At 47.7% G+C, this 17,799-nt stretch overlaps 1 protein-coding gene across 1 annotated transcript in view; it reads right to left on the reverse strand.

Moving 5' to 3' along the window:
* Nucleotides 1-17,799, reverse strand: part of LOC137341448 (dynein axonemal heavy chain 17-like) — a 574,489-nt gene that overhangs the window by 466,471 nt on the left and 90,219 nt on the right. Inside the window, exon 11 of the mRNA XM_068004561.1 lies at nt 8,295-8,563. Coding sequence (XP_067860662.1) covers nt 8,295-8,563 — 269 coding nt within the window. The remainder of the gene's footprint in view (nt 1-8,294; nt 8,564-17,799) is intronic.

Genomic DNA, 17,799 nt, shown 5'->3' on the forward strand with positions numbered 1-17,799 from the left:
AACTTGGACTTGGGAGTATAGGGCACAATTTCAAAATTTGCAGATGACATGAAACTTGGAAGTGTAGTAAACAGTGAGGAGGATAGTAATAGACTTCAAGAGGACATAGGCAGGTTGGTGGAATGGGCAGACACACGGCAGATGAAATTTAACGCAGAGAAGTGCAAAGTGATACATTTTCGCAAGGAGCATGAGGAGAGGCAATATAAACTAAATGGTACAATTCTAAAGGGGGAGCAGGAACAGAGAGACCTGGGGGTATATATGCACGAATCTTTGAAAGATGAGAAAGCTGTTAAAAAAGCTTTACAAATAGGGCTTTACAAATAGAGGCGTGGAGTACAAAAGCAAGGAAGTTATAAAACACTGGTTCAGCCACAACTGGAGTATTGTGTCCAATTCTGGGCACCGCACTTTAGGAAGGATGTGAAGGCCTTACAGAGGGTGCAGAAAAGATTACTAGAATGGTTCCAGGGATAAGGGACTTCAGTTATGTGGATAGGCTGGAGAAGCTGGGGCTGTTCTCTTTCGAGCAGAGAAGGTTAAGAGGTGCAATGGTTTGGCTGGGTGGTTCGAATCAGCCCCCTCTGACACAGTTCTAGACGACGGGAATTATGGTGAACAGAATTGACTGATGGACAAGTTTTTTTTCCGGACTCAATTGTACAGTGTTTGTTCAGGTTAACACACACCGCCGTCTTCAATATATCAAAAAAAAACTGTGGCGTAAGACAATACAGTACACTACGTCACTACCCAGAGTAGAGTATTGGCTATACGCCACCCCACAGAACCTTCTCACTAAACCCCTATGGCTTGGTTGGGAACACACAACACCCCTTCACACAATACTGATGGTCTTAAGGATGTGAACTTGGACAATGCTCACCCCGATTGTCCCTTGACTTTCTCGCTGCTTCCCCTTGTAGAAAACGTGTCTCCTGATTCTGTACCGCCACACAGTATTCAAGTCTCAGTTTGAGGTTCGTCCATACAGTTGAAGAGCGAGGCTCTGCTTCTTGTGGTGGTTTCTTCTCTCCGCCCCAGGTTCTTGTTGTGAAGGTGAGGACAAGCGAAGACGAGAGCAGGCGAGGAAGCAAGAGAGAAAAGTCCAAAAACTGCCTCCTCTTATACCCACCAAAGTTCCAAACTTCTTCACGCCAAAAAAATGAAATGTTCCTTTTCCTGTGGTGCTGTTTCTGCAGCCTGCTGTTTTCGCAGCCAGTAATCTTACAGTGATGTTCTTTTGCTTCCAACCCGTCTGGGATTTTGATGGCCCTCCTTTCTTTGTTTTCCTGCCCTTCGGGGTTACCTCATCTAGGCAATGGTGGTAATGGCTGATAGTGGGTTAAGTGGTTTAACATTGATAAACAATGGTGTCTCCATCTCCTGCCAATTACCGTATGTATTGCCCTTTTCGGTTCACGACCGGCGTGTAAGGAGGCGTCCACCGCGCCCTCGGCCATGGGACCCTACCGCTCCACCTTACTGCCCCGGCCATTGGGTCATCGTCGTCCCAAATCATGGGAGGAAGACCCGCGTCCACTGTACTCATGACTGTGCCTTGGCGTCTTTTTACTTTTGTTACTCTCTCCCCGGGGTTAAGCAGCTTGCACTGGTTGATATAGAACCACTTTGTGCGTTTTGGGAGTTTAACCGCGTACACCATGGGGCTTGCTTCGTCCACTATACTATACGGCCCCACGTATAGTGGCTCGAATGCCCCTACCCGGGGCATAATTCCGTACCATTACTTGGTCTCCCACCTTCCACTCGTAGGTTCTCTGGGGCTCGAGCAGCAACCGGTTCTTCCGGTGCTGACTCCCCATGTTACTGGCTGCCTGCCAATGAATCTGTTTTAACTGCTCGTACAGATTCTGCGCAAGCTCATGCAGGGACTACCCTGTGCTTCTGGAGAGGCTGGCCCAGACACCCATTAAGACGAGAGGCAAGACCTCATCCCATCTCTGCGGGAACGGGCTTATCTCCTTCCTCAATCTTTCCTTCAGTGTCCGGTTCATACGCTCCACAATTCCCGATGACAGGGGGTTGTGGGCCACATGCCACTTTCCGTGTATTCCCAACAGTTTTAAGGTGGCCTGCATCGCCTGCCCCGTAAAATGACTACCTTGGTCGGAGTCCACAACCTGCGGCAGTCCCCACCGGGAGAACACTTCCTTTACCAAAATTCTTGCCATTGCCAATGCTGTGGCTGCTTGGCAAGGGAAGGCTTCCACCCACTTTGAGAACACGTTCATCAGGACCAGGCAGTATTTGTTGCCTCCCTTAGTCGTGGGTAGTGGTCCAATATAATCGACCTGCAGGGACTGACATGGTCCCTCAACCCTCCGGGTGTGTCCCATGGGGACTTTCCTATGCTGGGGATCGGGGTTGTTGGCTGCGCACACCAGGCAGTTCGCGCAAAAGTCGCGGACATCCTCCCTGACTTGCAGCAACCACCCTGCCTGCTCTACCCTCTGCCAGGTAGTTTCCGACACTGAGTATCCTACTCCTAGGCCCCCGTGGGCCCACTGGAGGAACCCTCCGGTACAGCTCGGGAACGATCCACTGATCCCTTATGAACAGCATTCCTTCTTTAACGGTAATGTCCATTGCCCCGAACGGAGCCTCCACCTACTTGCCCTTGCCTTTCTTCCCCAGGATGGCCCTAAGGACTGGGTCCTGTTCTTGGACTTGTTTTAAGTCCGGGGCCAAAGCTACCTCCTGTGTTCCTCTCTTGTCCCGGATTGCTGCTACCGGGCCTGCTTCGTAAGGATCCCAGAACTCTCCTTCCCTGGCCCCCTGCTTGGCCAACTCGTCTGCCCTTTGTTTACCTTCCCGTCTGGGCTCTGTCTTAGAATGGGCCTTGACCTTGTGAATGTAATGATCCCCCTTCGTGCCCATGACCTCTAGGATTCTCCATAGCAAAGGTGCTGTTGCTAAGGGCTTCCCATCTGCGAATTTAAAAGCGCACCGGGCCCAGATGGCCAGGTATTCAGTGCACAAATTACATGTAAACATGGAATCCGAGCAGATGGTATACGGGGTGGGGAACTTGTCGGGGTGGGTAACCACGTACGCCACCGCTGACAGTTTGGCGTGCTGAGCGCTCAGAGTGCTGAGGAGTTTAATGGCCTTCGCTATACTAGCCATAGGGTCATAAATCCCGCACCCGGTGACACTCCCCATCTACTACCGAACTGGACCCATCTATGTAAATCTCCCGGCCTGTCGGGTGTATCCAGGCCCGGAATCCCATGTCTATGTCCCACACCCCTTCTACCGTACACTTGTGGGCCGTCCCTGGGTAGATCATGTTTGCGGCCAACTTGGGCTCAGTCAAACCCTGTACTCTCAGATTCATCTGCGAGAGCAATAAAGTCCAGCGAGCAATGCGAGCACTGCTCACTGTTCCGTCCTTTATCCTCCCGTCTAACAACGTCTGAGTGGGGATGTGGTGAGTTAGTAAAGTTATCAGGGGTGATCCCGTAAAGAGCTGGGAGCGCTTTACAGCCCAATGCATGGCCAGGAGATGCCGTTCGCAATTGGAGTATCCCCGTTCCACATCGGTGAGAACCCTTGAGGAATAGACCACGGGTCGCAGCCTGCCATGCCGCTCCTGGAGCAGCACTGCACTCAGAACGTCCCCGCTAGCTGCTACCTCCAAAAAGAATTCCTCCCCACCATTTATGGCTCCCCGTGCGGGTGCCATCTGCAGATCCTCTTTAAGGCGAGTAAACGCTTCCTTGCAGCTCTGGTCCCACTCCCACCCCACTCCCTTGCGGAGGAAGCGAAGCAGAGGGGCTGCTGTGGCTGCGAAACCCTAAATAAAGTCTCTGCAGTACCCTGTAAGTCCCAGAAAAAACCTTACCCTGTCACACTTTTGGGGGCCGATAACTCTTGCACTGCTTTCTTTTTGCCTCATCTATGACCTGCTCCCCAGCCCTTACGGTTAGCCCGAGGAATTTGACATCCTCCTGACCGATCTGAGCTTTCTTGGGGTTCACTTTAAACCCTGTCTCATGCAGCAGCTCGAGCAGTTTGGCCAGCAATGGTCCGTGCTCCTCCGCCTCGGCGGAGAACAAAAGCAAGTCGTCCACATATTGGACTAGCTGCTGAGCTCTGCTGAAACCTTTTAAAGCGTCTGCCATACACTGGTGGAATACAGAAGGGCTGTTATGAAATCCCTGGGGAAGGCATGTCCATGTGTACTGTTGCCCTTTAAAAGTAAATGCAAATTTGTGCTGGTCTTCCCGTTTAAGGGGAATCGACCAGTACAAATCCAGCACCGTGAAAATGGTTGCGGTCCCTGGCATGCTCCCTATGAGGTCAGCAACAGCCGCAACTGTGGACGCGCAGGCTGGGATGTTTTTATTGAGCACACGATAGTCCACCTTGGCTCTCCACGACCGGTCGGGCTTCTTGACCGACCAAAGTGGTGAGTTTACGTGGGTGGCTATCGGCCTCAACACCCCCTGTTCTATGAGGTATCCCAGTGCCATCTCTAAGTCGGCTTCTGCCTCACTGGGGAAACTGTACTGTTTCTGTGGTCGTGACATGGGGTCCCCTTGTACCCTGATTTCTACCCGTTATCCTGCCACAGTCGTGTTTGTGGGTGGCGAATGCGGCGAGGTTGTCCCGCACGTTCACCTGATACTGGGCTGGGGTATTACTGACCAAAAGTTCCAGGTCGTAACTCCCCTTAGGCTTCACCATGCACACGCTACCCCTTCCTTCCCCATCCTTTGGGATTACTATGACTTCCCTTTCCTTATCGGAACCCACTGCTCCCCAAAGTTAGTGATTCCTCAAATCAACTATTATCCGGTGGGCTAATATGAAGTCAGACCCTAGGACTCCTGACCCTGGCTGTTCCCATTTTATTAGGACGCATTTCCACCTGGTGTGGAGGGATCCTAACTCTACGGCCAAGGGTCTGGACATCGCTCCCATCTGCTCGTTCCCCGTGAACCCCACGAGACTGAATGGGGCCCTGCTAGACCAGGGTGAACTGATCAGGTCGCTTGCATGGATCACCGTGCTCGAAGCTCCGGTGTCCACCAAGTACTTCCCTTGTACCGTTTCCACCTCCATCTTCACACAAGGTCTGCTCCACTCATCGTACATGAACGGACACAGGTAGTCAGGCTGCCCCATGGCTCTCAGGATTTATTCCTTTAAACCTTCCATGGTTCCCTGTCAAGGTGATGGGCATAAGGGAGTGGTCGGGATCATATTGCTTACGGCAGCATCTACTTTCCCTTTCTCCTGCACAAAAAACGTTCGAAGGGTGGCTACCAGAAAGTCAAATGGTTCTCCAGTCGCCCCCTTCGCTTCGACGGCTTGTGGCTTTTGCACTGGAGGTTCCCCTCGGCCTAACCCTTTCTTCTGAGCCGGGCATTCTCGCCTCCAGTGTCCCATCTTCCCATACCCGAAACATGTCCCTGCCTTTCCTGCACTAACTCCTTCCTGACGCCATTCCTTCTTGCTACTCCCACTGGCCTTCATCTCATGCACTTTGCCCTTATTCGGTTTGACCTCCTCCTCTGAACTGGTTTTAAAGGCCAGGTTCATCTTACGGAGCACACTAGCCTCCGTATTCAGGAGATCTTCGGAGTCAAACCAGGCTTCTGCCTTAGCCCTTATTCTTGGCAAACTGTTTGCCACGAGGGTCCTGAGCCAGTGATTCCTGGGCTCCCCTAGCAACTATAGCCTGTCCAGCACCCCACCCGTGGCCTTTTCGTATACAGGCCATAGCCTGTCTGCGAATGCCTGTGGTGTTTCACCCTCCAGCTGCAGCATTCTTTCCACTCGAGAGAACGGACCACCCTGGGTATGCCCCATGGCTCTCAGGATTTATTCCTTTAAACCTTCCGTGGTTCCCTGTCTCAGCATAGCGGCTGTGGACAGGGCCTGGTACAATTTTCCGTCCAGGGAAAACAGTAACAGCTTGTGAGCCTCGCCCTCACTACACCCATTGATTCCCCCCAACTTGCTCTACTTCCATGAAGTGAACGGAGGGGTCCCCTTTCTTCTTGAGCTTGGGTATGCTCGCTACCATAGCCTGCAGTTGTGGGGTGGTGAATGGGACCACGTAATCACTGCAGCGGGCCCTGCGCACCATTTGGAAACACGCCAAACAATGGCAAATGGCATTTAACCTAGATAAATGCAGAGTCATGCATGTAGGTAGTGCCTAAAACAAAATACATTTATAATTTACAAAGAACAATACTGAAAGCAGTTGAGAGAGAAGAGGATCTATGTGTCCTTGGGCAAAGATTATTGAAGGTTCATGACCAATGCAACGAAACTGTAGCCAAACCAAACAGGGTATTGGGTTGTATTAATAGAACCATTCAGTACATATCAAAGGACACCATTCTGTAACTGTACAGGTCCTTGGTTAGACCATATTTAGAGTACGGCGTCCAGTTTTGGTCCCCTCACATGGTGGCCTTGGTAAAGGTTCAGAGGAGAGCTACGAGAATGATTCCTAGCTTAAAGAACCTTAATTACTCAGATAGGCTTAAAGAGCTGAATCTATTTACTCTAGAGCAGAGTAGACTTAGAGGCGTCCTGATAGCAGTGTATAAAATAATGAAAGGGCTGGATTGCATGCCTACTGATACATTATTTCAGTTTGACAGATTAGGGAGGACCAGGAAAGATGCATTGAAACTATGCAAATGTAGGAATAGACTAGGTGTTAGGTGGTTCTTCTTTTCCCAGAGAGTAGTGAGCCTCTGGAATGCATTGCCGGCTGGTGTGGTATGTGCTGACTCTCTGCATACCTTCAAGAGGGAGCTGGACCGATTCTTGGCTGGGGCAGAGATTGCATCATACAGAAAGTAAGTGGATTAACAGATAATGCACGCATGGTCAATGTGATCTCCTGAGGGCGGGGGGGAGGGGGTCAGAGAGGAATTTTCCGGAGGTTTTTTCCATTCTTGGCTCTGGGTTTTTTTCTGTTTTTTTGCCTCTCCCAGGAGATTACATGGCCATGGACAGGCGGGGTTGGGGGTGGTTTGGAGGTGTCTAGTCATAATACTTCGGAATGTAGGGAAGACTTGCTGGACCAGCTGGTCTTTTCCTGCCTGTCATTTTTGTACGTTCGTAATATGTTCATAGCCATAGATAGGCTACAGATCTTCATGCAATAGGTGACAGAGCTGCCTTATTATCTCTTTGGTGATGTGCACACTTCTTATACACATCTCCTCAGTAAGGTCCACATGCTACCTGTGCTGCCTGTCTATTCAATGGGGAAGGGGTAATATCTAGTCAGCTACATCCTCCTTAAATGCTACATGAGTATCCTTTGCTCTACCTTGTGATTCTCCTCCTATTAGGATAGGATCTGGAATGCACTGCCAGAGGGGGTGGTGGAGGCAGATTCAATCGTGGCTTTCAAAAGGGAACTGGATAAGCACTTGAAAGGAAAAAAATTGCAGGGCTACGGGGATAGGGGGGGGGAGTGGGTCTAGCTCGATTGCTCTTGCATCGAGCCAGCACAGACTCGATGGGCCGAATGGCCTCCTTCCGTGCTGTAACCTTTCTATGATTCTACCATGATAATTGCCTACAAGAATACGCCCATAGGGAGGCTATACCTGCTCCTGAGAAGCCCTCACTGCAGACGGGGGGATGATATTCTGTCAGAAGCACCTCAAAATCTGTATTGGCATGATGGTAACAAAATTGATGTAAAAAGTGTTTCCCAGCTGCATAAATTGCTATTCAAACTCTTCAGAGTCTCCTGTTTCAAAAACTTCTCACTTCCGTCTGTATCAGTTGAACCTGGCAGCTGCTACACCTTATAAATCTCAGTCTGTTACCCAGAGTGTATTAGAAGTATAAAAGCAGGAAACTTGGAGCTCAAACACCACTGGCCTTCATCATAATATGTTAGGTCAGTCGGGACTCCGTGGGTGGAACGCGGGAAAGGCGAAAATGCATAAGGAAACTTGGAGGAAGTATTTTCATGGTGAAAATCGGGTGATTTTCCTGCAAGAAAAAATTCTCTGCACCATTTACACATTGTTAGTGCACCAAAAAGGGCAAAGAATTTCACCCCCATATAATTATCCCGTTCCTTTTTTTAAAAAAAAGTTAATTGACTTAGCCTCAAATATTTTTGCTAGGAGTCTCTTTCATATAACCACTATTCTAGAGTAGAAAAAGTATAGCTTGAAGCTTGTTACCCTATGTCTTCTTGGTATATGCTTTTAGTCCAAGTCAAATATCTGCTTTTATACACACCATCATCGATTCCCAGCATTTTAAACACTTACGAATGATCAATGGATTTGAAACTCTTCATTGATGCTTCCATTCTTTCATTAACTTCCTGTGCCCATTTCAGTTCACCAGCTACATGTGGCATATTTTTGTTGATGGTCGGAACACCGGTCTTAGCTGCAGTTGCAATCAAGTGTGCATCAAACAGTGACTTGATATTATCTAAATCAGTATTAATCATATCAACTAGGATTGGGTATTTTTGAGACACTTCTTCTCTTATCAATGGGCGCTTAATAAAAAATCCAAACATGTGCAACATCTGAAACAAGAGAAGCATAATATTAAACATATAAAATATATAATATATTATTTATTAAAAGTAGGCATGGTAAATGAAGAGTAAAGACTGTAAAAATCAAAAATGATTACCAACAAGTGTCTTAGCTCTGTAACAACATCCACCTCCATCCCTACTTCCGCCCATCTGTCATTGTAATCCCTCATCCGTGTCATTCTCACTTCCAGACTCAACTATTCTAAAGCTTTCCTAGTCTGCTTCCTATCCTCCAAACTCCATAAACTTAGCTCATCCAAACCTCTACTTAAAACTCATCTCTTTGACTAAGCTCTTGGTCACCGCACTTAATATCTTCTTTGGCTCGTATCCATTTTTCCCTTCAACATCTTGGGACATGTTAAAGATGCTATATAAATGCAATTTGTTGTTTTAACCCATAACAATCAATATGAAACAATTTGATAGTCTTCATCCTTCATATAAAGATCTGTTCCAAATATCATTGGTCATGATGAAGATAAATAAAATAATTTAATGGGAGAAAAAAAACACATCTGGTCTTTGAACGAGCTTTTAGACAACATGAACATGAAGTATAGACACTTTATGAAATTGGTCGTGACTCTCCCTTGCACACACTCTGTACAATATTGCAGGAAATAACAAGATTGCTGCTATAAAGTTAACATCAAAAAACAGCATAACAGTGCTGTGACAAAAGTAGGATTCCCTGTCTAACATATCATCTGACAAACCCACTGAAAAAAGATTGGTAAAAAACCTGAGCGTGTCACCTGTTTATCAGTTTGGTCACATGGCAAGGGTGAACTAAAAGAGGAACGAAAGTAAATGTTCAAAAAAGAACAAAAATGAAAATCATTTCACTCTGCCAAAGTGGTTGATTAGAGTTAGTGGCCCTGAAAATCTGAGTCCTGTGATCCGTCAGAAGTGAGGCAGGATGGAACTTCCACCACCAAATGGCCCCACTGTCAACCTGAAATTGCAACGTCAGCTGAGTGGTGGGATAAAGATGTGAGCCCCACCAGTGCTTTGTGCACTGTGCCTGGGAGGCCTAGAGAATTCGTGGGGAGGGATCAGAAAACGTTGTTTTCAGGACATTGTTGCAGGATTTAAACTTGGACTGTCCTTAAAGCAGAACCCGCAGGTGAAGTAATGGCTCCAACTAAAAGGAAAGCAGCAAACGTCTCAGAGCAATATAAATATTTTTCTGATAAAAATTAGGCACAAGAGAGATGTAATAGTGAGCATGGGTAGCAAGAGACCTGCCAATACAGCAGCTGGAATCATGTGGAAGGAAGTGGCATAGGACCCCTTTCCAGTGCAGAAAGAAGTTTAACGACCTCAAAAGGTCAGCACAGATAAACATGATGGCAACAAGCTGTCATTCTTCTATAGATGGGCACTTTACAGATGACAAACCAATATTATCCCTGGGAGTCCAGTCATGCACATAAGGGTGTAATCCTGTGAGGCAAATGCACTGTATTCTCAAATTAACAAAGCTTTCTGTTCTCTTGCAGGAAAAATAGGCTCATAATTCACAAGCTACAGGAGGAATAGCAGACATTCATCAATTCACCCAGGAAGACAAAGAGGCAATGGAGATACTGAGATCCCACTATATGGAGTTGATAGGAAAAAGAGTCATGGGTGGGCTTGCACCCACAGTTAATTTGTATAAACAAGTGCTAATATTCAAAGAGAAACAAAAAGCTTTAGTTCTCTGAGACTCGTAATCTGTGGAGATCCTTACATGAGCAGAACAGTAAAGAAAAAGTATCTAGTAGGAAACTCAGTGCATTTTTCTGTCTTTTTATAACCACAGGAACTGTAATCAAGAAACAAGAAGCAGAGAGAGAAAGTGAAATGGTAGGACCTTCAACTGTAGTGACATCATATATCTGCCCACACTGTCATTCACGCTTATTCTAATTAGCCTCACTTGGGGTGATATTGATAGTTTAGAAAAGGAGTGCATACTGGATGAGGCACAATGCACAAGGAAGCCAGAGGTAGTGGAAGTAGGCAATGATGTTCCTGAGCAGAAGCGAAGGAAAAGCCAGCCTCAGCTGAACAGCATTCAGACAAAGATCTCAGGCATCCTGCCATGAAAAGAAGGATGCCGGCAGAGCATCAAACTGAAATGAAGGCGCTGGAAAGCCTCTCTGAAAATATGTAGCAGATGTAAGCAGATTCAATAATAACTTTCAAAAGGAAATTGGATAAATACTTGAAAGGAAAAAATGTACAGGGCTTTGGGGAAAGAGCAGAGGAGTGGGACTAATTGGATAGTTCTACCAAAGAGCCAGCACAGGCATGATGGGTCAAATAGCCTCCTTCTGTGCTGCAGGGATTGTGGAAAAGTACAATGCCTTCCTTTGCAGCAACATTAGAGAGGGCCTCTCAATAATGCTAAGCATCCTGGAGTGAGTAGTAGCTCCAGGAACCTAAGTATATGTCCCACACAACACTGAGACCTCCTGACACATAATTCCATGGATATATCAAGGAATTATCTTCCGGTCTGTACAGCTTGATGGCTGGATATCTGTGGGCGGGTCAAGATCTTCTGCCTTATAAGCCTGACCTTTCGGGTTGCCTGCTGTTCCTCTTCCTCTAACATATAAATCATAAAGAGTGGATTCCTTATGAGGAAACATATTTTGTAGCCTTCTTGCTTCTTTTAGGGAACTTCCTCAAAGCAAAAATCAGTTGTGCCGGATTCCCGTTGGTTTATCTGGGGGTCCTAGTGCAAGAAAATCAAAAAGTTAGTATGCAGGCGCAGCAGGTGATCAAGAAGGCCAACGGAATGTTGGCTTTTATTGCTAGGGGGATAGAATATAAAAACAGGGAGGTATTGCTGCAGTTATATAAGGTATTGGTGAGACCGCACCTGGAATACTGCATACAGTTTTGGTGTCCATACTTAAGAAAAGACATACTTGCTCTCGAGGCAGTACAAAGAAGGTTCACTCGGTTAATCCCGGGGATGAGGGGGTGGACATATGAGGAGAGGTTGAGTAGATTGGGACTCTACTCATTGGAGTTCAGAAGAATGAGAGGCGATCTTATTGAAACATATAAGATTGTGAAGGGGCTTGATCGGGTGGATGCGGTAAGGATGTTCCCAAGGATGGGTGAAACTAGAACTAGGGGGCATAATCTTAGAATAAGGGGCTGCTCTTTCAAAACTGAGATGAGGAGAAACTTCTTCACTCAGAGGGTAGTAGGTCTGTGGAATTTGCTGCCCCAGGAAGCTGTGGAAGCTACATCATTAAATAAATTTAAAACAGAAATACAGTTTCCTAGAAGTAAAGAGAATTAGAGGTTACGGGGAGCGGGCAGGAAATTGGACATGAATTTAGATTTGAGGTTAGGATCAGATCAGCCATGATCTTATTGAATGGTGGAGCAGGTTCGAGGGGCCGATTGGCCGACTCCTGCTCCTATTTCTTATGTTCTTATGGCACCGATTCATCTTCCATTGAGATCCGGGGCAGACATCTGAAACTCCCGTCTGAAGCAGGTGGTAGCTTCATTACAGTATGCAACAAGGGACGCAGAAGGGCACCATGCTATTTCCATGCTGAACGCCGAGTTTCCAGCTCACCCAGTGAAACATAGTGGGAACAAGGCCTTTGGCAAACCTGCAAGCAGGAGGGCCTTTTGAGGCCCACAAATTTTAAGGTAAGTACATTAACCTTTTTAAAGGCCATTCTTATAGTTTTAAATGTTTTTCCCTCCCAGCTGTCACTTTGGTTTTCATGAGCCTTTGTGCCTGTTGCTGCTTTTTATTTATTTTTCCCCAAACTCCCTTTATTGGTACTAAAGAATTTGCCACCCGTAGTCTCTTAAGCTGATGTGTCTGGAGGAAAAAGGGACCAACTGAAGGATATCAGGCAGGTCAGGCTGCTCAAGAAATTATCTGTGCCCTCCTCTTCCCAATGATGGCTGCACCAGCAGATCCCCGATAGCATCAGAATGAGATGTGAATGCCTGTTGAACTCTTATGCTGGAAGGTTCTTCAGAAGCAACCAATCACAGCAATGTCATGTTTTACATGATACATAATGCATGCATAAAGGCATGCCAGAGTAATCACGGGCTCAATTTAAAAAATGGTGGCGGGTTGGCAGCGGAGTGGTAAAAGTGCTCGTGGCAAACCCGAATAAAAAAAACTTACCTTTTCCAAAACGATGTAATTGATGGTGATGAAAGTTGTTTCCAGGTTTCGCGCCCAGCAGCCAGCCTGACTGATAGGCCGACAGGAGCTACAACACCGAGTGGAGGGGGAACAGAAAGAAAGAGAGAGACGGCATCCAGTGCTACCCATGAGGAAAGGCATCATCACCCTCATCTACAAGCGGAAGGGGGAGAGGGAAGAAATCAAAAATTGGCGACCCATCTCACTACTTAACATGGACTACAAAATTCTGTCCAAGGTCATCGCCAATCGGGTCAAGTCAACCCTGGAGGTGGTGATCCACCCCGATCAGACCTGCGCCGTACCCGGCAGGAAGATCTCTGATAGCCTGGCGCTACTCAGGGATACGATCGCCTACGTATAAGACAGGGGGGTGAACACCTGCCTGATCAGCCTGGACCAGGAGAAGGCCTTTGACAGAATATCCCACACGTACATGATGGACGTGCTCTCCAAAATGGGGTTTGGGGAGGGAATCCGCAATTGGATCCAACTGCTCTACACAGACATCAGTAGCGCAGTTTCAATCAATGGGTGGGAATCAGAAAGCTTTCCAATCAAATCTGGAGTCAGGCAGGGCTGTCCTCTCTCCTCCGTCTTGTTCGTGTGTTGCATCAAGCCCTTTGCCGAGTCCATCAGGAGGGATGCGGGCATAAGAGGGGTGACGATCCCAGGCAGCGGACGCACTCAGGTCAAGGCCTCCCTGTACATGGACGACGTCGCCGTCTTTTGCTCGGATCAGCTGTCGGTCCGCAGATTGATGAGCATCTGCGACCAGTTCGAACTGGCCTCGGGGGCCAGGGTAATTTGCACCAAGACCGAGGCCATGTTCTTTGGGAACTGGACCGACTGATCCTTTGTCCCCTTCACCGTCAGGTCGGATTACCTGAAGGTGCTGGGGATCTGGTTCGGGGGGGCCGGGGCGTGCACCAAAAACTGGGAGGAGCGTATTTCCAAGGTTAAGCAGAAACTGGGACTGTGGGATCGACGTTCCCTCTCGATCGTGGGCAAGAACCTGGTCATCAGGTGCGAGGTGCTCTCGGTGTTGCTGTACGTGGCGCAAGTCTGGCCCATACCTCGCTCTTGCGCCGCGACAGTCACCCGAGCCATCTTCCGCTTTGTCTGGAGATCAAAAATTGACTGTGTCCGCAGGGTCACGATGTACAAATCTCCAGAGAAAGGGGGGAAAGGCGTGCCCAACGTGGCCCTCATCCTGATGGCCACCTTTGTGTGCGGCTGCATCAAGCTGTGTGTAGACCCTCGGTACGCAAACACAAAGTGTCACTACGTGCTGAGGTTCTACCTGTCCCCGGTGTTGAGAAGGATGGGCCTGGCCACGCTACCACGGAACGCTCCGTCCAGTTGGACCGTTCCGCCCCACCTGTCCTTCGTGGAAAAGTTTGTGCAGATAAACACCTTTGACCACAAGGCGATCAGCAAGTGGTCCACACGCAACGTCCTCGAGACCCTGCGGGAAAAGGAGATGGTGGATCCTGTCGGTTGATTCCCCGAGCAGACTGTCAATGTCATTTGGCAGAATGCCTCATTGCCAGAGCTTTCAAACAAGCACCAAGACCTAGCTTGGCTGGTGGTGAGAAGGGCCCTTCCCGTCAGATCCTTCATGCACTCCCGGTCTCTCAGCGCCACCGCGCGCTGTCCCCGAGGAAGCTGCACTGGAGACGAGACCGTCAGCCATCTCCTTTTGGAATGTGCCTTTGCAAAGAAGGTCTGGAGAGAGATGCAATGGTATCTGTCCAGGTTCATCCCGAGCAGTTCCGTAACACAGGATTCTGTGCTCTACGGGCTGTTCCCGGGGACGCACACTGAGACGGACATCAACTGTTGCTGGAAGACCATCAACTCGGTGAAAGACGCCCTTTGGTCTGCCCGAAACTTGCTGGTCTTCCAGTGCAAGGAGCTGTCCTCGACTGAGTGTTGCAGACTGGCACATTCCAAGGTCCAGGACTACGTGCTGAGGGACGCACTGAGGATGGGTGCAGCCGCCGCAAAAGCAATGTGGGGAAAGGCAACCGTTTAGAGCCTTCCCGCCATTGTATACCGAGGGGCTGCAATCAGGGAAAAAAACCCTCGGACAGAATGTAAAATTCTAATTGATGTCATGTAACTGTAATGAATCTGTAATGAACCTGAAAAGAATCACCTGTATTGATTGTGATGCAATGAGGCACCCTAGAGTGTCATGAATTGTAATTATGTCCAATGTGTTTCATTGAACTGTACTTGATGTAACCTGCAAATTGCATAATCTATATTGTGCACGTTTGGAATGTGATATGACAACTGTATTGTATGTACTGCTGCAAATTTTTTGAATAAAGTATATTTTTTGAAAAAAAGAGTGGAGGGCGCTGAAGATCTGGGGGGGGGGAGGTGGAGATCGGGGAGGAGAGGGAAGATGGGGGGGAGAGGGGTTAGATCAGGGGGGGGAGATTGGGGGGGAGAGGGGAAGATCGGGGGGGGAAAGAGGGAAATCGTAGAGGGACATCAGTGGGGGGAGAGGGGGACATCGGAGAGAGACATCGGGGGCTAAGAGGGACATCAGAGAGGGAGATATCGGGGGCAGAGGGGAACATCAGAGAGGGGGACATCAGAGCAGGGTCGAAAGGTAGGTTTATTTTGATTTTTTAACTTTGTGCAATGGTTATTTAATTTATTTAGTTTATTTTTGCCTGATCCGGCCCTTCACGCCTGGTTTCACCAGGCATGAATCGGAAGCCATGGGAAAGCCGTCCAAATAAGTTTAAAATCGTTTTAACTATCTACTATGTCAGAAATAAAGTACCTTAAGTACCTCAATGATGCACATTTGGTTCTTTAACTATCATCCCGCCGGCTTTAATTGCCGGCAGGACTTTCGCATTTAGGAAGTGCGCGCGCACACAGGTGCGTCTGTGGGAAACCCAGAAGTCGGCGGGTTGGGGCCGGCTTCCTCACCCGCTCAGGATTTCCCCAATTTTCGCAGCCTCCCCACCCCCAACGCACCCGCAATTTCCTTTGAAAATCGGGGCCCTGGAGTCAGAGTACCAAGACGCCACCAATTTCTGCAGCTGCTAGCAAGCCATCTGGAAATGACTGTGATAACTTGCCTTCTCAGAGCCTGGATCAAAAGAGGGGTAGATGTAAAGCTCTGCCAACTGCTGCAAGGATACCAGCAACTACCATGCAGCATAGAACTTATGTATGTGCAGGGACAGTAACTGTTAGCTATGGCCTGAAAATTGGCTGCATCTTCTGGCAGGTTTGCTGCAGGGATGATGCTGTAGTGATACAGAGGAAGCAGTTCATGCAGCACCACCTCATTTTCAGCAGCCAAAGACCAGGCCAGGTGCTGGGCTTCACCATCGCCGGTCTTCAAACTCATGCTTGCACTTACAGGTCCTTTTTCCTTCATCCTGGCATGCCACTTCTTAATACCACGCCTCTTCAGCCTTACTGATGGATTTGAGGTGCTCTTAAATGCTCTGCAGAAGCTTTCTAAATTTTGTCACCCTCCTTGTGGCACCCCCCCCTATAATTGTCCTCATTCCCTTAAATTTGACTTACACACAATTTTCCTCTTATAGAATCGTTACATCACAGAAGGAGGCCATTCGGCCCATTGAGCCCATGCCGGCTCTTTGTAAGAGCAATCCAGTTAGTCCCATTCCCCCGCTTTTTCCTCGTAGCCCTGCAAATTTTTTCCCTTCAAATATTCATCCAATTCCTTTTTGAAAGCCATGATTGAATCTGCTTCCACCACCCTTTCAGGCAATGCATTCCAGATCATAATTACTCGCTGCATAAAAAAGGTTTTCCTCACATCGCCTTTGGTTCTTTTGCTAATCACCTTAAATCTCTTCTACCAGTGGTGTTATCCCTAGACCCACTGGAGTTTGCACCTGGAGTTGTGAATAGTTATGCAAATAGCATTAGATCCGAAATTTAATGCTATTAGTACTTGGGATCCAGATGGGTCTTAAAGCAGTGCAAACCAAATTCAAACTATTTTACAGTTTAAAGGCGAAAATTGTCTGCTTTTGTAGACAAATTGTATCCAATATCACTATGAAACAGCAATTAGCCTTTGTGAATCCAGCATAAGCTTTCCTCAGCCAACGCTCTAAGGTACTCCTGCTTTATTGTGGCATATCTTAAATTGGTGGTTCCTAGGATGGAAATGATGGAATTTAAAATGGATGACATCATCCCGTCTAAGCCCTTCATTTGCACAGTTGTACTCTTGTTATGACAGGCATGTCTTCCTTCTAAGCTCACATGCGGTGAAATTTACATCAGAACTTAAATGGGGTGGAAAACTGGCACATCCAGTCTACACCCCAAATTCCATCCCTCTACATAGATTCCATCCTACCAGACCACTAGAATTTTCATATGGAAAAGTAAAAAACCATGTGAGATATCTTCCTTCCTCATCTAAATTAGTATATCCTCCTGTGCAATCACTTTGGCAAGTTTAATGTAGTCAGGAGAGGAGTGGCTTTCACCGTTTTAAGGGAAGGCAGACATGTTATACTAGATAATCCAATAGCGGGTTCAGGTACAGTGCTTCCACTTCCTAACAGTTTGTATGTTGTGTTTGACTATCTAATCTTTTTTTTTATTCGTTCACGGGATGTGGGCGTCGCTGGCGAGGCCAGCATTTATTGCCCATCCCCAATTGCCCTCGAGATCTTCTTCTTGATACAAATATCACGGCTGGATGCTGAGCATCTGTGAGACACTATTAATATTAAGTTAAGTTCTGAATTCTGTGAGCATGGCTCCGAGATATTCCTGCTTCAGGCTGCAACCTTTTTGCAGGTGCGAGAGGTAGCCTGGCCTTGTCCACTTTCTGGTACATATGAAGTCATCAAAGAGGGATCATCGGGTCCATCCTGCCCCTATTCCCTCCCTCCTTGTCACCATGCCATTACTCTGTGAGTGAACAGATCCACAGCAACAATAATACCGTTGAAGACCCTATCAATGGCTCTCTCCATTGGAACAGCCGGTTGTCTAACTTGGCCAAGCA

Source organism: Heptranchias perlo, chromosome 23 (assembly GCF_035084215.1).
Source record: "Heptranchias perlo isolate sHepPer1 chromosome 23, sHepPer1.hap1, whole genome shotgun sequence".
In the NCBI taxonomy this organism is placed as follows: domain Eukaryota; kingdom Metazoa; phylum Chordata; class Chondrichthyes; order Hexanchiformes; family Hexanchidae; genus Heptranchias; species Heptranchias perlo.